The sequence below is a fragment of the Antedon bifida genome, chromosome 6, assembly GCF_963402885.1.
Source record: "Antedon bifida chromosome 6, ecAntBifi1.1, whole genome shotgun sequence".
Classification (NCBI taxonomy): domain Eukaryota; kingdom Metazoa; phylum Echinodermata; class Crinoidea; order Comatulida; family Antedonidae; genus Antedon; species Antedon bifida.
Window position 1 is genome coordinate 19513901 of NC_136231.1, and position 24587 is coordinate 19538487.

At 35.1% G+C, this 24587-nt stretch overlaps 1 protein-coding gene across 1 annotated transcript; it reads right to left on the reverse strand.

Moving 5' to 3' along the window:
- Nucleotides 1-663: 663 nt before the first annotated feature.
- On the reverse strand, nucleotides 664-23244 carry LOC144844711 (uncharacterized). The gene is made up of 26 exons (XM_078701739.1): nucleotides 23124-23244; nucleotides 21011-21055; nucleotides 20093-20658; nucleotides 19702-19906; nucleotides 19269-19542; nucleotides 18881-19148; nucleotides 18248-18762; nucleotides 17887-18127; nucleotides 17395-17760; nucleotides 16988-17212; nucleotides 16213-16823; nucleotides 15607-16101; nucleotides 15165-15420; nucleotides 14621-14852; nucleotides 14177-14445; nucleotides 13748-14033; nucleotides 8179-13478; nucleotides 7349-7932; nucleotides 6348-7059; nucleotides 5586-6164; nucleotides 4649-5438; nucleotides 3236-4534; nucleotides 2330-3106; nucleotides 1794-2209; nucleotides 1419-1647; nucleotides 664-1192 (listed from the first exon to the last, which is right to left on the reverse strand). Exons 1-26 carry the CDS (start codon nucleotides 23167-23169, stop codon nucleotides 1011-1013), a joined length of 15768 nt encoding a protein of 5255 aa, XP_078557865.1. The 5' UTR covers nucleotides 23170-23244; the 3' UTR covers nucleotides 664-1010.
- Nucleotides 23245-24587: the final 1343 nt, after the last annotated feature.

Sequence of the window (24587 nt, forward strand, 5' to 3'; positions counted from 1 at the left end):
CAGTTATTATGCACTAACATAGCAATACATGCTTGTATATTGCCATAAATAGTAAATAGTTTTGGTGACCTTCTATGACCTGACGACGTTAGTTAGCGGATTTTTTTGATGAGGACATGTGTTAGTCGAAAATTCATTTTGTTACCGGTATTTAATTTGTACACGTAACAGCAAATTGTTTTCATTAAACTAAGTTACAGTATATAGGAGGGCCAAATCTCGGAAAAGGTTTAATTGTATGTCCCGGGAGTTGTTAATTAACTAAATAATTAACTACACCCTGGTATTAAAGAGGGATTTTGTGAAAAACAGCATTAAATAATTTGTAGTCCTACAGGTACTTTCATCGTCATCATTGTCGTCTCCTTCGTCATCACCGTCTTTGTCGTCATGTGGGTTCATTTTCCAAATATTCCTGCGGTAATATTACAGAGGATTGAGGACAATAATAGGGTAAACGTAAACTGGTAAAATGGTAAGGATAATGCAATTTAAGCAAATCAAACACACAAGCATAATGGTAAGAATTATGTAGTTTTACAGCAATTGCAAGACTCTTGTTTTAAGCACATTAAGCAAATACATAGATAAGTATTATTAAATCAAATTGCCTGTAAGACTATATACATTCGTACCATCAAATAGAAGAAGTATAGGCTACTGTTAACTTTTATGTTGCAATATTTATTGGTCTAATCATAATATACACATTTTCAACCATACATATTATTGCTATTTTGCATTTTTTAGTGCATCAAATAACATTAAAATACAAGGAATAATATATTGTTATGTAATACAATTAACTTTGCTTGATTGCATCTTCTTGTATTATAATACTGTACTGTAAAATATGTAATGTGTTCATAGAATTATTAAGTTTTTAGTGTGAATTGATTCTGCCGATTTAAAATCAAATTACTTTAGAAAATAACATTGTATAATATCTTCTGTTGTGTTGGGTTAGCCTTGAGTTTGTCGAGTAAATCATAATGCAGTGAGTTACGGAGTTATTCAGAAATGACCTCGCATTTAGATACAGCTCGGCCGTATACGTTTCTCTTGCACTCGCATTCTTTCATGTTTAAGTCGCTCTCCAGTGGTCTTTCAACTTGGTTACGGATACGTTTGGAACACAAGGTTATAACGTCCTCGACTTCTCGTTGCAGTTGCTCAAGACTGAATACAGCGCCTATTATGTTGATAGAATTAACATATTAATTATACATTGTAGAAAACCATTTGGATTATTGTTGTTGCAGTAAACAAAATAGTAAGGCTAAATTTCAAAACCTTTAATAGCATTGTAAAAAGTCTTTTGCTATTTTAATGATTTTTTTTCTTTTAAACAACATTTTAGAAAAATCAGTGGTATAAAGCATGTTTATTGCATTAATTAATTAAAAGAGTATAATTACCTTTAGAGGCCTTGGCCACTTTTGAATAACTTCCTCTTGGCATATCTAACTTGGTTGAGATGTCTTTCTTACTCTTTGATGCCATGATAGCCTTTCCATCCCAATTGATTCCAACGATGTTCTTGCTTGATTTCTCTTGCTTCAAGGTATCATAGGATGAGATTACATTCAGAGTGATGCCGTTGTCTGCCAGGAGTGATTGCATGGTCAACTGTTCTTCAATCTCAGCCTGAAAAGTATAATTATTTGTATACGCCATAATTATATAATTCTATTTCTTTTTTGGAATTTCTTTAATAAAACAATTTATCTTGAATAATAATAATAAAAATAAGAATAAATATGTAAATTTATTTATTTTATTTATAAACTTACATCAGTTTCTCTTTCAGAAACCAGAACAAAGATCTTAGTAGCTTCTGCACGAAGTTCCAACTCTGTAGCGAATTCAAGAGCTTTAAGACCGTCAGTTTCATAATCACCAAAGAATTCTAGGCTTCGGGCTCCATTGATAAATTCAGAAGAGCTGGCAAAGACCTTTCCGTTGATTGTGTGCTGGTGTGGGCCTTCATGTATTTCTTCTCCTCCAAATGCAACAAGTGCATATCTGTTATCATTGATGTTGGCTTTACCTAAGGTTTTTTCAGTCGCCTCCACAAGTTGAGTCAACTCTTCAGCAATGTCATGGTCTTCTACCATTTTCTTGTTTTCCGAGACAATGAAGACAATATCAGCGGTGTTTTCGTTGGTGATCTCCCAGACTTCTCCGATGACCTTATCACCACATTTATCTATATAAAAAAAGTAAATACATAATACACTAGCAACTTAAAAAATTAATGCTTAAGGTACAGTATAATGGATTGCATCAACTTGATTAGAAAGCATATATTAAAAAGGAAGACACTCACTGCATTGCTGGACATGCTCAATTTGTTTTCCATGGCTTCTGCACATTTCAACATATGAGGTGGTTGCATTACAGATGGCTTTACTGCTTTCTGGGTAGCACTTAGTTTCTTCCTCACAGAGTGATTTAAATTCAGCGACGTTGATAGTGTTGAAGCATTCAGCCAGAGGTGAAGCAGGATCGTTGAAATAGAATTCACAATCTGTACTTGGTTCTTCTGAGCAGTCTCTTGGTCCCTGATTAAATATTTCATCTTTGCCTGGTACAATCTTGCATTGCTTGTTTCCACTTATTTCAAATGCGTTGGCAAATTCAGTCAACGTCTTAGCAACAGAACCATCTGGTTTGCGCATGTCAAAGTGCTTTTCATCATTAAGGGTTCCAAGAAGTCCTAGGGTCTTGTTGTAGTACCATCGGCTGGCATTGAAGAGGCACATTTGGTATAACGAATCGCATTTAATATCAATACCATATGTAGTTGAAATCTGTACCCATTGTCCATTTCTAACGATTGTCACTTCTTTGCCAGATGACTGGTATGGAAGCTCCTGGATCTCTTCTCTGCCATTAATTTGAATCTTGTTCTCGCCATTGAGTTTGATGCTCATTTCCTGGAGTACAAGGGTAATGGAGTTTTGAGTGCTGATGATGGTGAAGTTTCGGTCAACGAAATCACTTGCCAATACGTATGAACACTCCTCTCCTTTGTATCCTGGGAACTCGTATCTCTTCTGGTCGAATGTGTATACATGAAGTGGTCCAAAAATCATAGCAGTGCCTATGAAAACATAAATTTAATGCGACATGAAGAACAACCTAATATTAATTGTGTTTTAAATACAGTAAACAATACAATTATTATTACTACAATATTATAAAAATATAATTAAAAAAATTAAACACTTACTTTGGAATTGGGGAATGAAGTCTCTAATTGTTGGGATCTTTGGCAATTGAGGCAGCTGAGGATACTCAAAATTGCGGATCATGTCTTCCAAGTATTTGATTACTTTTTTAATGTATGCAATAATTTCTGGTAGGTTTTCCTTGATGTAATCAGGTGTAAGGTCTTTGATACGAGATACCAGTTCTTCCAATTTTTCTGTGATTTCTGGAATTTTCTCCTTAATCTTTTCGATCAATTCAAGTGCCTTGACAATCATTTCATCGAACTTCTCATACATATTACTTATAAGCTTGTTAAGATGTTCTTTCCAGTTTGGAAGCTCAGCCTTGATTATATCAACTATTTTTTTGTAGTTTTCTTTTAAATCTTTCTGCCATTTCTCAAGTTTGGTTTTGACAACTTTAATAATCTCATCAATCTTCTTCTCAACACGAGGCTTTAGCTCATAGTATTTCTCTTTAAGATCTTCATATACGGCAACTGCATCTTCAGAAAGCTGACTACATTTTTCAACAACCTGTTCCTGAAGAATCTTCATTCCCTCAATGGTGATATTGTAAGCTCTCTTTATGTTTTGTCTTACATTAGGGGCTTCACGTAAAAAGATGGCGTATGCATCTTTACATTCTTGAACAGCTATGGGATAATACTCTTCAACTTTGACCTTCAATTCATCATATTTCAGTTCAGCTTTCTTTTTAATCTCATCATATACTTCTTTGGTTTCAGCAATTACTTGTTCAACCTTTTCTTTCAACTCTTCGTATTTGTTTTCTGCCTTTACCTTCCATATTTCATACTTGTCCATAGCTTGGTCACGTAGGATCTCAACCTGTTCACGTACTTGTGTGTATTTCTCACGGATGAATGGTTCTTGTTCTTTCACCCATTCAACAACAATTGGATAAGTCTCGTTGATGTATTCACGGGTTATAATGTAGTACTCGACAACCTGGTTAATGACTTCTTCAGTCTTGTTTTGTACCATATCAACCATTTCCCATTGTTTGTTGGTAAGTGTCGGTGGTTGATAGAAGCTGGTGTAGTTAAATGGATGAGAGATGTTCATGGCAAAGCTGCTTTCTCCTACTTGTCCAATACTATTGAGACTATAGCTGACTGCAGAGCGTGACATGTTCAAACTGTAGTTGATTGCAGAACGTGTGAGGTTAAGTGTGAGTTGTGGAGTTAGACGGATCAGAACAGGAATCTGTTCCATCTTCATTTGAGCGGCATCAATGGCACTATCCCAAACACGACGTGGAATTTGATCAATTTCATAGTATCTGTAGATCCATCCTAAAAAATAAAATATAAATTTTATTGATTAATAGAAGGATAGTTTAATTATTAGTTGCTAAATAAATTTTTTTTAAATGTATTGCAAAATATAAAATAGTAAATAGTAAATACCTGGCATAGTGTTGTTGAGGTACTCAATGCATGCTTCTACAAACTCTCTAGTCATTCTGATAACTTCCTGAGCAGATTTGATAGCTCTCGAATTTATAGCATATGTAGCATTTAAATATTCACGTGTCTTCTCCACAAACTTGCGGGTAAGTTCTAAAACTCTGTTATTTTCAAGAATTTCCCATGTCTTCTTTGATACCTCATCCTTCATTTCCTCAAGTCTGTTGACAAGTGGCTGGATCCTGTCTTGATTGAACTCTTCAAGTTTGTTGATGATTGGTTGTACTTTATCCTCAATGTATTGTCGGGCATCATCTCTCAGTTTCATGATGTTTTCTTCGGTGAGGTTTTCTTCATAGAATTCCATAACCTTAGTTGTCAGCTCATCAACCTTGACCTTCAGTTTCTCAGCAACCTCTTCAACATATTCCATGGTTTCCCTGACAGATGTGTTGAGTGGTTGAGTTTTAAACTTCTCTATAAGATCAGTCAATTTTTCTTTCAGCTCGATAGTCTGGTTGCGTACATTGTCATAGTAGTTACGGACTTCCGTCTTCAATTCTTCATACAATTCTGGAAGTTTGACTCGAAGTTCATCGTATTTCTCAATTGCCTTGACAGAATATTCATCATACAGCTCAACTGCCTTAATTTTGTACTCTTCATACTTCTCAATTGTCAATTCTCTGTATTCTACAAACTTTACCTTGGCATCATCATATAACTCCATTGCTTTTTCACGCACCTGTTCGACAAGTTTGGTAAAGTTTTTGATGGCTTCCTTCACAAGCTACAAAATAGATTAAAAAAAATTAACCTTCATTGAAATATTGCTTAAATATAAAAAATAAGTTTAAAAAAGATATTATAAAATGTGAGATCGTGGGAAAGAAATGATATTAATTGTCAGACTACAGTACAATTAAAACCAACTTACTTCATTGGCATTGCGGCCAGTGTACTTCAAAGCATACTTGTTGATAACATGTGTCTCATTCAATGAGATGATGATGATCTCATCAATAACCTTGTCTAAAGCTTCAAAAGCCTTGACCTTGTAGATGTCAAGTTTCACCATAGCCTCAGCATATTTTTCTTTGTATATAGCTACAAGTTCTTCAACTATTGTGTAGACTGTGCGGTTTAGGTATTTCAGAGTGAGTTTGTTAATAGCGTTAGATTCGTTCTTGGACATTACAACAACCTGTTCAACCACTTCATCATATTTCACCTTGGCTTCTTCCATGACAATTTCAAGTTTCTCCATTATTTTTTCGAGGATGGCTTCAACTTCAACTAGAGCAGAATCTGACATATTTCGAAGTTTAGATGGTAGTTCATCTACAAACACCCTGACATTTTCTACGAAGACCTCTCTGTCAAAATCGTTGTACATTTCAATTGCCTTATCCTTGTAATCAGCATAGTCGACTTTGGCTTGATTATACACCTCAATGGATTTCTCAGTTATCTCTGTAATGAGTTTTACAAGCTTCTCCATGGTTTCGACGACAACCTAAAGACAGTGTAGAAAAAGACATTTTTGAGAAATATTCCTATCATAAATTTCAAAAGTGAAACGTCATTTTAATCACACTAAATAATTTAAGATAACTGGAGACCAACAAAGATGTAACTAATTTATCTAGTAAAAATGGTATATTTGAAAATTATTTAGGAAAAAAGTTAAAATGCTCACAGTGTTGATGTTGCTGCCCATGTATTTGATTACAAATTTGTTGATAGCATTCTCGTCTTCAAGTGAAATACGGATTATTTCTTCAATAGCTTTTGCCATGAATATTTCTGCCTTTTCTCTGTATGCTTCAAGTTTCACCAGAAGTGCTTTGTATTGGATCTTGGAGATGCTGAGAATGTCTTGAGCGATTTCATAGACGGTGTTATTGAAAAGTCTGAGGGTAAACCTGTTGATAGCATTGGATTTGTCTTGGGACATCTTGGTAATGATATCAATTGCTTTCTCAAGAGCCTTGGTAACTTGTTTTTTTGTTTTCTTTGTAACATCTTTGACCATCTTTTTGACAAATTCAATTGCAACCTTTGTCTTCTCTATAACCTTTTCAGATAATTCAGTAAACTTAAGAGAAAGTTTTTCTGCAATTTCTCTGACAAATAATTCAAAGGCTTCTCGGTCTGACTCATCATACATCCTCTTCAATTCAGCCATGGTTTCTTTCAGTTCAGCAAACTTCTCTTTCAATTGTACCTTGTAAACCTCAAACTTCTCTTCAACTTTAACTTTCAAGGAAGCTGTGAAGTCTGTGATCTTCTTTTTCAATACTCTTAGAGTTTTCTGTACCTTTGCCCATTTAAGTGCAGCCTTTTCCATGAATTTATCAACAGACATTTTTGAAATTTCAAGTATCTCATAGATGGATTTGTTAAAATACCTGAAAAACAGAATTAAAGTAATAACTATAAATAGTAATAATAATAATGTTAAGAAACAATGTGTTATTATTACTTACGAATGGTTTTACTTTTTTACTAAAGTACATTAATAATACTTCTTTATGAAATGGAATATACATCATAATAAACCATTGGAGTTTTTATTTTCTTTAATACACATCCAATAAGAGCCCACTCTTGAAACTACAGTCTTGTTATCGACAAATCGATTTGTCAAGATATACAGAGGGAATGATGGTAGTAACTATAAAATAAATAATTGCTTACTTCATGGTAAGACGGTTGATTGGATGTTCTTTGTTCTTGATGATTTCTTCGATCTTTACAACTAGTTCATCAAACTTGATTTTAAGCTCATCATATTTTTCAATTGCTTTCACCTTCATGTCATTGTATCTTACTTTAAGCTCTTCATATTTTGCTTTGAGGTCTGCCTTCAATTGGTTGTATTCCTCTACTGTTCTCAGCCACAGTGCATCATAGTCATATTCTTTAGCTTTCCTCCACTGCTCAACAGCATATTCCTTTGACTTGACAATAGCTATTTCGATTTCTTCACGAATAAACTCCATATATTCAGCTGTAATAACATCTAGGTTCATGTAGGTGTCATTAATCTTTCTTATTTGGTTATTCATGTAGATTCTTGTGACATTAACAACATGCTGTGTGTAGTTCCTGGTCTGGTTGACAGCTGTCATTGTGAGGTTGACAGTAGTGGCAATGAGTTTGTTGGTAAGGTTGAAAGCACCATCAATCAAAGCTGGGTTCCAGCTGAAGTTGCTGTAGATGACATTGCTCTCGTTCAACATCAGAAGCCATTGTAAGTCTGTTACATTCAATCTATCAGCCTAAAATATAATAAAATCAAATTATTAACATATAGTAATAATTACTTTTTATTTGGCATTATTTAATTCCATGTTAACATGTAGTGTATGGTTGTGATTTTGTTTTTAATTTATAGAGCATAATTATTTATATTGATGATTATTTTATATAGAGGTTTCTCATAACCTGAAATAATAATTAGTACATAGATTTCCTAATTCTATAATAAAGTAGTAACACATTAAACGATGGGATATGCTACTTACAGCTGTCATATGATACACAGACATGTTCATCAACTTTCCATCATCGCTGATCTTTCCAAGGAAGCACAATGATCCATGATTTGGTGATGCTACTTTGAAATGTACAGATTGGATGTCACTGGTTTGAAGAAGAGCAATTGAAGCAACAGGGCTGGAAATATTGGCTGACATTCTCTGTTGGTAGACAGTCCATTTTGTCATACGTACACTGCTGTTTGTGGTAATGTTGATCATTCTTGTAGCAACAGTAAAGTTGTGGCCAGTTTCAATTTGACTGAAGTTTCTCCAGGAACTGAAGTTGAAAAGATCCATCACTGTTTCTAAAGTACTGTTGACAACTGGAGTTGTGAAGTTGTATGACATCTTTGCATTCACGTTTGAAAAGTTGAAGAGAGAAGTGAAATTCTTCAAAGTGAAACCAGAACTGGTAGTCAGATTGGCCAATTTGCTTGTGACATTGTTTCTCATTGTACCATTGATCAGTCTGAATTTGAGAATGCTACCGTTGAAGTTATTGAAAGCCAATCCACTGAAATGGTCGAACCTTGCAATGTCAGAAGACAAGTTGACGGTTGCATTGACATTGATAAGATCGAAGTTCAACAAGCCAGTAAAGTTGTTAAATTCTACAGCACTGATGAAGGAAGCGTTTGTGAATGGAGTTGCAATTCTGTAGTCCATGGTTGTATTAATTCTATTGAATTTGAACATACATAAGAAGTCATTCATTTCAATTCCGTCAGTCAAGTTGACTGTAACAAGTGGACTGGTCAGGTTGTATTGTCTGGTAAAGTTAATTCTTGAGAATTTAAAGAGTCGTGACATGTCTTGGATAGCAAATCTTTCTAGACTAGTAAGGTTGACATATTTGTTGGTGAAGTTAAACTTGCTTGATGTGTTGAAACGCTCAAATTTCAAGAACTCAACAGATTTGGTCATTGTCAGGCCTATTTCTTGGTTGACAGCAGCAAATGGAGTGGTAAGGTTGTTTTGGGTATCCATGCAAACACGATCAAACTTGAATGGTGCTCGGAAGTCACGGAGATCACCACGGGTAAGAGAAGTGAATGTTCCTAGTTTTGTTGTTGTGTTGTATAAAACTGAAGCATTAGCCTTGTTGAAATCAAATAGTTTACGGAAGTCAACAAGCATAAATTCTGCTCTACCGGTGCTGTTCATGAACGAACATTTATCCCAAACGATGCTGGAAACTCCATTGACCTTATCAAAGTTGAAAATGTTTCTGAAGTTGACAAAATCTGTTATAGCTTCAGTAGATACAACAAACACGGGAAGAGATACATTCATGGTCACAGTAGTATTCATGCGGTTGAATTTAAAGAAGCCTTCAGAGCCAGTTCTACTCCAGCCAGCAAAGGTTGTTACATTGCCAAGACGAGAAGTAATGTTGTTTAAGGTAGTTGCTCTGGCTTCTGGGAATGAGCATAGTGATTTGAAATCTTTAAGAATAATTACACTTTCAGAGGATGTATTAATGAGTGGTGTGATAATTCTTTGTTTCATGGTTCCATTCACCTTTTTAAACTTGAAGATCTTTTCAAACTCTTCGAACTGCATAACAGCTTCTGAGGTGACATTCATTAAAGATGATCTGAGTTTGTTGAGAGTTCCCACTTTAGCTCCATCAAATTCAAAGAGACATTTGTGTTCATTAATAGCCATAGAGTTGTTGGATGTAACATTCATCAATTTGGAAGTAACACCAATGTTTGCCTTAGTAAGGAATTTCTTGAAGTTGAATAAAGATGTTGAAAGTGTTCTCTTCATTAAGACATCTGATTCCATTACCACCATGTTATATAAATTCAATTTGTTAGATGTTGTAACATTGCCTTCATCGAATACAAACAGTGCAGGATGATTGACCATCATCATAGAGCTGTTGGAAGATGCATTTACAATCCACGAGTCAATGCTGAAATTACTGGCACCAGCAATTCTGTTGAAGTTAACCAAAGATCTAAATTGATCAAGTCCAAGGAACATGCTTGAGTTAAAATTAGTTGAAAGTACCTTAACGCCGGTGTCAGTGTTGACGGTTATGTTATCAAAGGTAAACAATCCACGGTTTTGGTTAATAACAAAGGTGTTGTTGGTAGTTGCATTAAATATTTTGGATGCAAGAGTGAAGTTACCAGAAATAACAGATTTGTTGAAGGAGAGCATTGAACGGAAGTTTTCAAGTCGTACAAGACCAACAGTTGTCAAGTTTGTGGACATCATTGTCAGCTTGTTGTCACTTATTGCACTTATTTCTGCAAACTTAAAAAGACACTTGTGGTTGTTGATAATCATTGAGTTGTTCATGCTAGCATTGACAAATCGTGAATCAAGACGTTGACTGGAAAGTCCGCTAATAATGTCAAAGTTGAAGATTGACCTGATGTTCTTGACCTTTAGAGCCATTTCAGATGTGAGATTTGCCAGGGTAGCATTGACTGAATTCAATGAGGTTGTGTTTGCCTCGGAGAAATTGAATAGAGATGTAAAGTTGTTTAAGAACACATTGCTGTTAGATGTAACATTTACCAATGTACTGTTGAATCGGTGGACAGCACTTCCATTTACTTGACTAAAGTTAAAGATTGAGGTAAAGTTTTGCATTTTCAGAACAACTTCAGATGTTACGGATGCTAAGCATGATTTAACGTTGTTGGTAGTCGTGCCATTAATTTCTTCAAATCTGAACAATCGTGTGTGATTGTTGATTAGACCAGAGCTGTTAGAGGTAGCGTTTAACCATTTGGAGCTAAACGTGTGTTCCATGTTACCTTCGATCTTTGTGAAGTTAAAGATAGATGTAAAGTTTTGCAGGCGAACCAGAATAGTCGATGTTAAGTTGGTCAATGGAGAACGTACGATATTGGTAGTCGTTGCATTCATTTGCTCAAATTTAAATAAGCATTTATGGTTGTTGATTATACCAGAGCTGTTTGAGGTAGCATTCAAAAATCTTGATGTCAGGTTATGAACCATGGTTCCGTTTACTTTATCAAAGCTAAAGATGGATCTGAATTTTTGGAGACGCAGGATCACATCAGATGTCAGGTTAGTGAATGGAGATCTAACATATTGTCTTGTTGTTGCATTAAATTCTTCAAACTTGAAAAGGTAGTCATGATTGCTGATGAGAGCAGAACTTTCAGAGCTAACATTCATATATTTGATAGAAGCATTAGTTTTCATCCATCCGGCCATCTTTCTGAAGTTAAAGAGGGAAGTGAATTCTCTAAAGTTTACACGTGCATTTGAAGTCAGATTGGCAACCTGAGATGTCATGTTATTAAGACTGGTAAAATTTGCCTCAGTAAACGTGACTGGAGAGGTAAAGTTGTGCATTACCATGCCACTGACAGATGTAGCATTAAACCATCTTGAAAGAACTTTGTGGGCCATTGATGAATTTACTTTTCCAAAGTTGAACAATGAAGAGAAGTTTTTGAAAGCAATTAGCATTTCAGAGTCAACATTCATTAACTTAGACACTAATTTGTGTGATGTTGTTGCATTAACCTCGTCAAAGACCAATGGTGATGTCATGTTGCTTAGAACCACAGAGCTATTTGAAGAACCATTTACATATCCAGTACTAAGGACATTAGTCATGTTTCCACTTATCAAATTGAAATTGGTGGCAGATCGGAATTCTTTCATTAGTAATGCAATGTCGGATGTCATATTTGTCATTCGTGAAGTGAAGTTGTTCTTGGCGGTTGCGTTTACTTTTTCAAATGCAAATAGACTGGTGAAGTTAACCATGCTAAGTTGACTGCTTGAATTGAAGTTACCAATGGAGGAATTGACTAGGTGTTTCATGTTTCCATCAACCAAGTTAAAGTTAGACATTGATCTGAAGTCCTTCATGAGCAGGGCCATGTTGGAACTGGCATTGACGAGAACAGCAGCAATTGTATTGTTGGTGGTAACATTTAATTGTCTAAACTTCCATATATCAGTAGATTCGTTCAAAGCAACCTGGCTGATAGAGGTAAGATTGGCCAATTTAGAAACCACAGCATGGTTCATTGTACCATTAAGAAGTCTGAAACTGAACATGGACTTGACGTCCTGCATAGACAACCCGATTACAGAAGTAGCATTTACCAACTTAGATGACAGAATACTGACGGTGGAAGCATTGGCCTCATTCAAACTAAGACTATCAACAGAGGAAGATAGAACAGCTAGGCTTCTAGATGAAGCATTACCAATACAAGTTGATATGTTGTGGTTCATCAAGCCTTTAACCAATTCAAAGTTAAAAGCAGAGAGGAAGTTTTGTAGGACGATTTCTGCATCAGAAGTCAAATTTGCCTTTTTGGAGATCAGTCGGTTTGCAGTAGAAACATTTACTTTAACAAACTTTGACAAAGATGAAAAGTTGTCCAAATTCATCATAGATACCGATGAAGCATTAGCCATTGTAGAGTTCATGATGTGCACCATTCTTCCAGTAAAGTTGTTGAAGTTGAAGATTGAACTGAAGGTGTCCAGTAAGATAGACATCTCAGAAGTCAAGTTGCCAACTGAAGAATTAATGGTATGCCTTAGAGCACCATCAACCATCTCAAATTGGAAGGGTGAGATGAAGTTCTTAAGATTCGCAGAGCTGTTGAGCTGAGCACCAACGACTGGAGATGTGATATTGTACTTCAGGCTTCCGTTCACAGTCTTGAAACTCCATAGTTTGGTCATTTTCTCGATGTTAAAGGTACCGTTGAAACTGGCATTTGACTTTGATGATTGGACAGCCATGTGGGAAGCACTCTTAAGGCCGATTTCCATTGGTGCACTCTTGAACAGAACAAAAGATCCATTTCCTTGCATAAGGTGAAGTGGACTCTTGCTTTCAGAAGCAAAAATGGTGTGGAAACATGTTTTGTTCAGACCAAGATTGGTGAAAAGGTTTGCTCCAAGACCATACTCCTCGTGTGTTAAATTGACCTTAACTGTATCATTTAAGCCAAAGATTCCGAATCCCATCTTATGTTCTAAAGTCAGGTTGCCAACACGTGGTGAGCTCATGTTTATGGCATTTGTCAGATTGAAGCTGGATGTAATCAGTTTGCTGGATACTTCTTTGGTTTCTTCATAGAGGGCTTTGAATTGCTTGGCAAGGGCCTTCTTGTACATTGACTTGGCGCGGATCTGAACAGCCTCCCATGAAAGGTCGACGATTGGTCCTTGTTTCCTCAGAATATGACTGCCATTGATCTGCATCATCTTAGTCCAGAGAGAAGCATTCAAGGAAATGTATTCTGGCTTCAGTTCAAAATGACCTATATAATTAAAGAAAAAAATACTAGAAAAACAACAATCAAAATGTGTACGTGCAACATATAAGATGGTCTAAAAAGTCTGCATACCTCAACCTGTTGAAAAATTACAAACACGTTTCACTTTGATTTAAAGTAATGTATCATCCTGAGGAATGTGAAGTGAGGTAAGAATATGACACCTACTATGAAATGGTGGAAATTATTCTATGTCTTTTTTGGATAATCTGTAATTAAACAATATACTGAATAAAATATATGAGTATGCCTACCAAATACTGTGTGATTAAGGAAGTTGTTTAGTGTGTTGTTAACTGTATCATTGAAGATAAACTGGAATCCTCCATCATTTTTAAATTGCACATGATCATAGCTTATGTTTAAGACTGGTGTTGCAACCTTGGTGTTCCAAGTTAAGTTAGAAGACATAGGCATCCATGTAGCAAGAGTATCAAAGCCCCACGATTGCATTCTCTTTTGGTCAACAACTGTTAGATTATGGCCGACTGTAACTCCTTCCTGTCCTTTAACAACTGCTGCTAGATAGCTACTGTTAAACTGAAATTAAAATAATAGCGAAAACTTATAATTAATAGTCGAATAGATAAAACATTATCAATCATCAATGATTTAATCTATTAATTATTAATCTATTAATTATTAATCAATAACATGAAAGATTTCTGATAAATAATACACACCTTTAGGCATGGCACAGATGCGTTGAACTGTCCCCAATAGCTGTGTTCATTGTCTTCATAGATAGAATCATTAGCAATCTTGGCAATAAAGCTCACACTGCTTTGTTCTTTCAGGTTCAGCATATTTGGATAGGTTACGTTCAGATAACCAAGTAGACGAAGTGGTTTGATTTCCTCCTCCATGGTAGCAGTCTCATTTCTTAGGCTAACGGTAATAGTTGTGTTCATGAATGAAGGTATCATCTTGTATAGAGCATCACCATAATAATCTATAGACATTTAAAATAAAATATGACAATTCAAATTAATTTGTTGATTAGACCTGGTACATTTAGATGTACACACAAGGTCTGAAAAAAGGGCTTTCGATGTAAAAAAAAATATAAGTAACAAATAAAACAACATCATGAAAAACATGGGAAAAAACATAATATTCAAACTTACCAAATGTACCTGGGAAGCCTATCAAACTATCAAACTGTGGCATGACAACTTTAGCAACGCTGTAGTACACAAATCGAACTGTGTGGTTATATTCTCCGCGAATACGAGTGATGTCATGTATGGCAGCAACGTATCGTTCATGGCGAGAGGCATTCAAGGTGATTTCATATTTCTCCGTATCCACTACAGATTGGTTCAACATTTGTACAGTGAAGTTCACAATTGGGTAAACCTATAAAATAAAAACAAGTGTTATGTCTTTTGTCGTATTAACAATTCTGGTTCTATGCAAGAATAAGGATTTAAATTCTACGATTAAATAAAACTGTACATTTTTAGATTTGTTTACATTTAGAAATCTTCTAAAATCATCATTCAAACAGATGCTAAATTTCTCTCTAGATTCTTCAGACTCTATTGTCTGTTTATGTTTTAAGTTATTCCCCAATTGTTTGCTTAGGTCTAGGCAGTGTCACTGTGTCTTTCTGTTATTACCTATGAAATACAAAAGAAGCTTTTGAACATATTTATATATTTTACTTACCAAGTTATCATTAGAAAAGCTGACGTTAAGGGTGTTGACATTGCTCATTGGCTTTATTGTGTGAGTGTTGGTGAGGGTCAGGTTCTGTCTGTACAGACTGGTTTCAAGAACACGTTCTCTCCTGTTACAGTCAACCTCTGAACACTCGCGCTCCTGGCTCTTGACAAGAATGTATGCGGTTTTGAATTTGTCTGCTTTGATCTTATAATCGTTGAATGGCCACATGATCTGTTTGTACAATGGTGTCTCATCATCCCTAATAAAGATATATAAAATATGATTATCAAATACAGTGCGATTGAAGAAAGTGTTGTTACCTGTATCAATGAAGCCAATAATACAACAGCTATCAATTATTTAGGAGCTATGACATTGAATATAAGAAATATGGACATTCTTTGCACTTCTCAGTGACAATATGAAGTGTATTTGTCAAACTCACCAATAATAGGTTTCATTGAGGCTAGCGATCCAGTTTCCTGACATGTTAAGGTACTGGGCGTAGTAGTTGTGGCGCCAGTCCATGATGTTTGTACTCAAGATTACAGAGCAGTTGGTTAACGATTCGGTATATTCGCTCATCAGTGTCATTGATGTTGATGCATTGTATATCTCTGCAGCAGAGATGTTGTAAGTCAAATGGTAACCCATTCTGTTCTTCTCACTGTCGGTCAGGTTTAGTAGTCCAGCATATATGCGGAAGGCCTTTACCTCTGGGATAGTGAAGTTCCATTGGACCTCAGTCTTCTGGTAGTCAACGATCAAAAGAGATGAAATGTTGCGTACCAGTTCTTTTCCTGGGGCGGAGAAGTTGAAGTGAACAATATCTCTAAGCAGTCTTGGTCTCATTGCAGCTTTACCAATTGAAGTAAATGATTTCTTAGCTGTTGGTGTTCTCTCCCTTCTCAAAGATGCTTCCAGAGTGAAGGCCTCAACACTAATAAAATATAATATTAAAATCAGCATTACAAATTAATTAGTAAATTCATTTAACAGTAGAGGCAATTTTAATGATATGTTTACATAAACTGAAAATTATAATACATACTTGTCAGTTGGCACAAGAGTAAAGTTGAAGCTCACTGGTCCAGACAGAGGGAATCGTGGAGCGTAGGCATAACTGGCATTTGGGTATGCGAAGGATACACAAAGATCATCAGCCACCAGACGCGAAACATTTGTGCAGAATTTATATTCACTTCGGTCTTGCTCAACTCCTGGTAAATATTCAAGGACCTGGTTTGGACGAACAAGATACAGGTTAGTAGAGAAGTTAAGGAGGTTCATTGGTTCTTGGATGTTCTTTAGGTTGAATTGGAGACGTCCCTTCTTGTATGTTACATTGCCTGCGATGTTAGATGAGTGGTAGATGGTAGAATTGGCCAAGACACCAGTCTCTCCATACAATGGCAGAGTAACACCCATCTTTCCAGCAACCTCTATAGCAATACTTGGAGCAAATTTTCCTTCAACAAACATTGGCTTCTTAATGTCATCAACTTTCATACGGAAGTGGGTGCGAAGAGCCATTGCAGTTGTTCCGTTGAGGGAGACATTCATTGGCATACCCATGCTGGTTGGTATCACCCATTCACGCTGGACAAGTATGATGCTCTTGGTCATGTTGAGTTGAACTCCATCAGCAAGCTTCTTGGAAATCTAAATTAAATATAAGTAAACATTATTAACTAGAATATATGGTAAAAGTATATTTAACATGTGGTTTCCTTTAATTTTATTTAATTAGGATTGGAGAGCAACTAAGTAGTATCTAAGCAAATTCAGGATTCAAGATATTTCTTAGACCAAAATGACATTCATACCTCATTCATCAAATCAGCAACCATTTGCATGTTAATCTTCTTGATGTTTGTGATGTTGAATCTTGGCATGACGGAAAGCATTTCTTCGACAGTAGCAAAACCAAGCTCATTCTCAAAGGCTCTCAGGTAGACAGCCAAGTACTTGGGTTCTGGCATGTGTGATACCTTGGTGTGCAAGTTGTCCAATTGGGTCAAGATTGCCTCAGGTAGAAGTGCTTCATTTGTCTGAAATATAATCATAATTAGGTAAAAATGTTATTAGGTAATAACTATGTATTAACATTATATAATTAATCAGTTAAATCATTACTGTTCAATTCAAACACTTTGAGGTATAATTTCTACCACATATTTTATGTCTTTTAAAAATAAATTAACATTTTAAGAAATCAGTTCATTTATCTTACCTGGGTTGGTTCAGGAGTTTCAAGATCATTCAGCTTGCTCTTCATCTTCTTGATGATTGGATTGATAATCTTTTCAGCTTTGTCATAGATTGGTTTCCCTTGTTCCATTGCCTTTGTGATGTATGGCATTACCTTTTCCATGTATGGTTCAATATTTTCAAGAATATTGTTGGTTTTGTTCGAAATCTTTTCCATTGTTTGTGGAAGGTTGTATTCAACACTCTTCTTTTGGTAGGTTTCGTTTAGGAATCTCATGAGATCTTTGCTCTTGGTGTACATGTTTCGCATCAGAACATCTGGGAAGTAACCTTGTGGTCCAAATATGGCTTCAAGAGTCTCTTCATATCCTTGCATATCAATTCCAAACTAAAGAAACACAAAACACACTATGTTAAAACCAAATACATTAAATGGAAAACCAAATGATTAGAATAAATAATAAAAACATAATTAATCTAATAAAAAATAAATATCTCAACCAAGTGTACTTACTTCAATCATGTAAAGGCTTCTTCCAAGAACATTCAATGTAGTGTTGAACATAGCAGCACGTGGAATGAATCCATCAGAATTAAAGATGATGTTGGTGTCAAACTGAGAAGAGCTAGTCTTGTTGATGTATGGCAGACGGAAGGCCTTTGAAAACTCAATGTTGCGTGAGTATTTCAAGATGTTCTTTGGATATTCTGGCATTGGATCATCTGAAAGGATCTTGAACAGTTTTTCACGCAAACTGAAAAAGTAAATTAAAGACAGGAATTTAAACATGAATATTAACCTAATCTGAAGGTAAAGAAAACATTTAAAGAATGTTTAAGAAAAATTAAAAATAATAATGTATTATAATACTTACTCCTGGAGTGTTGGTTCCTCAGTTTCAAGGACATTCTGGATATGAGATCCAATGAAAGCTCTGACTTGATCAACTGGCTCAGTACGCATACTGTCAATGATGGTTTTAAGGTCTCTCTTTGCTGGAGAGCTTCTCATGATCATCAGATAAGTAAAAATACGCACTTCAACATCTCGGTTGGCATCAAGAAGGATCTCTTGCAATGGAGTAAATTGAGCAGAGCGAATGTTGAAACGTCGGAAAGCTTGAATGGCAGCGAGACTGATGTTGCGTGGAACTGTTGGGTTCTTGGCACAACGGAAAAGAGTACTGATTATTTGATCATCAGCGGCAAAGACTCCATTGTCATAAGTCTGGACAGGTTCTCCAATGTTGCCAATGGCTTTTAGGGCCAAGAGGATCTGGCGGTTACTCTCAACACTTACTCCACTATCAAGCTCGTTAGTTTGAGAAGTGCAGTCAATGTTGATGATTTCCTTCAGGAAGGCCAAAGTATCACGGAGAGCTTCTGGGAGCTGGAAAATTATTAAGTAATTATTATTTTTGACTGTATGTAAAATATCTTTTCAACTTCATTATACTATACAATACTTTTATGATATATTGCTATTTTTAAAAAAAGTGTTAACTTACTTCACGCTCTTCTCGGATTTCTGGATTGTTGATCCAATAATTGTGTACCATGGTACTCAGTGGAAGGATGGATGACTGAGTGCGTAAAGCTCTGGCGATTCGAAGACTTTCATGGATGAGTACCTCAGTAGGGTAAGGCTGCATTGCCATAGTGTACAGCATAGCCTGTGCCATTAAAGTATTGACCTCATTTTTGGAAATCATAGTGTTTACCAGGGAAAAGCATGGTTGAGTAATGCAGTGGCTCAGTCCATCATAGATGTATTGCCTGTGAAATACAAATATTTGATAAGAATTAATGCAAACGGAAGTACTTTCCTTCTTTATAATGTACAAGTTTTTATTATAATTATAGGACTACTGTATTCAATTTCATACCAATACATACCGAGCAAGCTTTTCTTTCCATGGGTTCTCAACACATTCAGTTCTATACTCTGAGCAATTATAAGCCATTGGATAGAATTCATGGATGGTTTCATTGCTGAGAGATCGAATGATTGCAACAAATTCAGTGAATTGTCGTGGAGTGTCCATTTTGACCTCATCCAGTGTGCTGTCAACAAGTCCCATCAACTTTTCAAAAGCAATTTCAGGAGTGTTCATGTCTGGTACTCTCTCATTTTCGAATTCATACACTAGGTTTGTCTTTCGGCTTTCTCCTAGAAAACAAACAAAAATGAAATAAAGTCATGCAAAGTTTACCTTGGAATACTGATTTTCATGAAATCGTCTCCATCATTTCTTTAATTGTATTGTCTTGATAACAATCTTAAACCCATCAAGACAGAATATGACAAAAAAAAAACATAACCACTTACTGCTGTCAAACTTTGGTTTGGAATTTTCCTTCTCAACATTCTGCAGAACAAGTACTTGTGTGATGTTAGATTGTAGACCAGCATCCATGTAGCTCATTGGACGGAACACATGTCGCTCTTCACACTTGATCAAATCAACTTGATCTCTCTTGTTGATATCATGTTTGCAGAATTGATCGGATATAAACAGTTTGTCGGCAAGAGTCTATAAAGGAATATTTGTAAGGCAACGTGAGATCTTAATAAATGTATAATTATTAATTACAATCAAATCATAAAGAACATCATTGTTACTATGTATATCTATAAATTGTATATACAGAAGTAATATATTTTACAAAAGAAAAAGCATTAAACCAACAAACAACTAAGCCAATTTAATAAGACTTACCATATTGGTGACCATCTCTACCAAAGTTGGGAATGGAGCATTCTTGGTTGGGCGATCACACATAGTCAGGTCCTTTTTAGTGATGATGTAGTCAATGCGGCCCTTATCTTCTGAGAAGTGAGGTTTGACATCAGCAGTACAATTTCCAAAAACAGTTTCCTCTTTAACGATGATAGATGTAGTAGAGTCAACTTGTTCCAGTTGGAAAGCACTGAGGATTCCCTTCTTTATGTTCAGAATATGCAGAGGTTCGGCTTGGTTAGCTTCAAGATTGGTAATCTTGCTACCATCGATGGTGAATTTAAGTGGATATTTCACCATTTCTTCATTGAAAGCCGCACTTTTGTCTTGCATCTTGGTCCATTCCAGAGACTGTACATCGGGGTCTAATTCCTTGAGGCTACATTCCTCTAGCGTCAAGATGAGTTCACACTGTTCCGGTACTTGTATCCGCACCGTACAGTCAACCTTCAATCCGGATAGACGTTCGCTTGTTCCTACGACGCCAGTCAGTGACTCTGACTCGTAGGTGTACAGATAGCGCTTGCTCTCGACAAATCGAGTTTCTAATACAAGATAACATAATAAAAAACCAAAGTTAGTGACAGATGGATTGAAGGAATGACCAATCTTTATTCTTTCGGCCGGCAAAAAGCTTTAAGTTCAAGTTCATCAATTTCTAATTATATTTTTTATAACGGCGCCACCAACGTGTTTTTGCCATAATTGTTCCATCATTAATGAATCTTTTAAACAATAATAGGCCTATATACTCTTTAGGGAAAATAATTAATTGATCATCATCAGAGACGTGAAAGTATGATCTAATTAAATCTAATAATAATGATTTTATATAGTAGGTACACTTTGTCCATAGAGTCCCCTATATGACTTATCATAACGTAAATGTTCACATACCTGTGCATGTTGGCAAACGCGTAATATCTGTTTTGGGCACAGGCACTGCAAGAAAATAAATCAGTAAAGTAATATTAATTTAAAAAAATATAAATAGGATCAAAAGTCAAACAGGGAAGTATTGTAGATAAGAAAACAACAATGACCTTATCTTGTGTCAGTGTTGTCACGTGGGCAAACAATAGTTTCGTTGCAGATACCGTTACACAATTACATATTGATAACGCAATATAAGTTTACAGTTCTGAAAGTGACTTTGTGCGGTATTAAGACCTTCGCTGCGTGTGTTGAAATCTGAGCAACACATTTCGTCACTTCAATTGTATAACCAATGACCCTCTTTAAAAAGTCAATGTAATTGTGCTGCTGACTTTGTAAACAGAACGATTTTGGCGTTTTTGATTGTTCTGCGTCACAAATTACGGGAAGTCATTCACTGGGAATAAGTTCAGAATTGCGCAATCAAGTTTATGACGATTACCATATTTTATAAACACTGCATTTTACATGCGCAAATACTAATAACCTAACAGAAGAATTTAGATACATATTTTGTAAATGTAATGATAGGCCACAGATTATTTGGTTCTATCCTATCTGTTTCATAAATGTATAGTTTCTGTTCCATAAATAAAATATGCCCTAGGAAATTTAAGTACAGTACAGGTAGGCCTACTTTCGACCACCAGGACTAATTATTGTTTTGGCTTTTACACACACACGCACACAATATTAATTATAATAACGTCCAATTGAAATTAATCAATTGGTCAAACTTTGTTTTAAATATTATTTAATAATTTTACTTGTTTAAAATTAGGCAAGGAAAAAATGTGAAACCCGCGTCAGTGAAAACAAAAACGTGGGACTGTGACGATGATAAAAAAGGAGTAAACATTTTGGCGCCGCAGCCGATATTATTGTTTAGTATTTTCAGTGATATTGAAGTATTCAATAACGTTTTAGTATTGTATGTTATTTTCTTTATTAAAACATTAAAATACCAACATCGTTGTATTATTATCCCTATAGTGTTAATGGGATTAATTTTCAGTTGGTACAGGAAATAATTGACAGAAGAAATAACACAGAAGTAGGCTTATAGTCATTGTTTAACATTTTTATGAACAATCTAAAATATTAATTGTCAAGTAAACACTTCTGAAAAGGTTAGCTGCGGAGAGATAAGCTTAGTTTAATATGTATTTACGATTAACTTTACAGCCTCGATGTGACGTTTCTTTGAAAGATTATTTACGGGTCATGTAAAATAAAAACAAATGTTTGTAGGAAATAAACATCTGGTAAATATAATGTCACATAAATATAACGTTCAATCATTCATAACTTCTCTCTCTCAATATTTTGGAGATTCGAATTCGGTTCTTCTGTTTTCATTCGGTCACTACCATTTAGAGGAGTGTATTTTATATGAATGTGCACTTAAACTTGAGTGCATACATAGTATAAGCATGGTATAAGCAACAGTTAATTGTATTCAGTTACTTTAACGCCTGGGACTGCAGAAATTGTGTTAACCAAATTTAATGTAGAATTAATTAAAAAATATTCAGGGAGTTATTAAATGATAGAGTTTACTTTAACGACATCAATACACTTTTTATTCTTTAAAAAAAAGTTTTAAATTATTTGGTCTAGCCAGGCGAAGCTGATATTTAGGAACGTACGTATTCATTGACGATGCCTCTAAATTTCTTTTGCGATATCCTAACAATAATGCTACGTGCTAAGTATGACTATATAATCAAAGTCAATTGTTTTCTGAATAGTCAACCAAAGTATGTAACCTCAGTGTGTAAACATCCAAATGAAAATGAACTTTGAACAAATTAGTAATACACTGCATGTATAACAACAGTCCCTAAGCCATTGTTATCATATGTACTCTAAAAGAAGTTAGTAATTCTTTGCTACTAAATGGCATAGTATCATAGGCCTACTCAATAAGGATTGAGAGTGAATATATGAGTACAATACATTGAACCACATGGGGATAAAAAAAAGTGTATCAACCTCCATGTTGAAATCTTAAAATAATATAAATAATTGAATACTGTAAACTTAATTATTACTGTAATAATAAGTAGCTAACCTGCAAGTGCTGTGGCAACGAGTAATATCACCAAACACAACTTCATTGTATGACTTGAACTTGATGATCACTTATGCGCTAAAATGTTTGTATAATTCACTTGCGAGCCTTCGCCCGAATATATCGCCAATACTTTCGAACAATGTATTTATAGTAGAAACTTATCTTGCAAAAGCGCTAATGTAGGCGATTTACATAAACTTACACAATCTACGATCAAAGGTTCACCAAACCAATCACGTTAGCCAATCAACGACAACATAGGTACCTGGACTAAAATTGAATATTCATACAAGCAAACGCTGATTGGCTATCACTGTTGCCTACAGATTCTTATAGTTTGTTTTGTTCTAATCTGTTATTACACAATTACATGTTACCTGACAATGGGCCTAAAAGATAATTTATGATACATTTGTTTAGTTTATGAAATCATTTTGGAAACAGTAAATTCGAAAAAATAGAATATTCTGGTACGAAGGAAGAATGCTTACTAGGACTTGTGCAACCAAGGTTACAAAGTAAAAAATAATACAGTCATAATTAAATTCAAATAATAAAGGGACGGAAGATATGTTGAGATCGTTTTGAAAATTGTTATTCAAAATATTCTCTCATAAATTTTTCTAAAATGTTTCCAGTAGGCCTACTCAGTCTCTAAAAACGTACTTTTTTAATTGTTATTATGTTGTTTTGTATGAGGGTAGGGTGCTATACCTTATTTTTAAAGAATACTTTTTCAAACCCAATTAAGGTTTATAAATAAGATGTCTCTGAAGTGTACTATTACGTGTAAGTAGGATAGGGTTCATTGAATTGTTTAAAAAATATAAACACTCGTTATCGCGTCTCTCAAAATTCATCGTCGTAAATGCACTCTTCAAAATCACGGAACCTATACAATAAGGATAACCATTCTTCAAATTTCTTTTGAACCATCCCTAGATGGAGAAATTAAGTTTATAATGATTTAAGAAACACATTTATTCACATATTTATAGGCCTACATGTTTATCCTTCTATTAACAAGCTATGTTTATATTAAACACAAACATTGCTTACAATTTAGGAAAATGTGCATTTGAAAGAAGAAATAATTATCTTGTTTGTATTAGGGCCAAAGGACCATGTACTTAAATGAATAAATTCACTGAAAAGGGAAAGAAGAAGAGTTAAGAAGAAGAATAAGAAGAAGTTAACTGCAGGCGATTAATGTTTGGCCCAGTAAAATACATTTGAATGTACACATAACAAATAACTGTAGCTTATAGTATCAATATGTGGTTTATTGAGAAAAATGAGGACGGTTTCTACAATGTGATTGTCTTGTATATAATAAGACCAGGGATTCCCTGATAAGACTAATTCGTTTCGTTCAAAGGATCATCTTTCTTAGATTATCATGCCGTACACTTTGATTTTAAACTGACCAGCCAATCAACGAACTCGTCAGCACGTGATAAC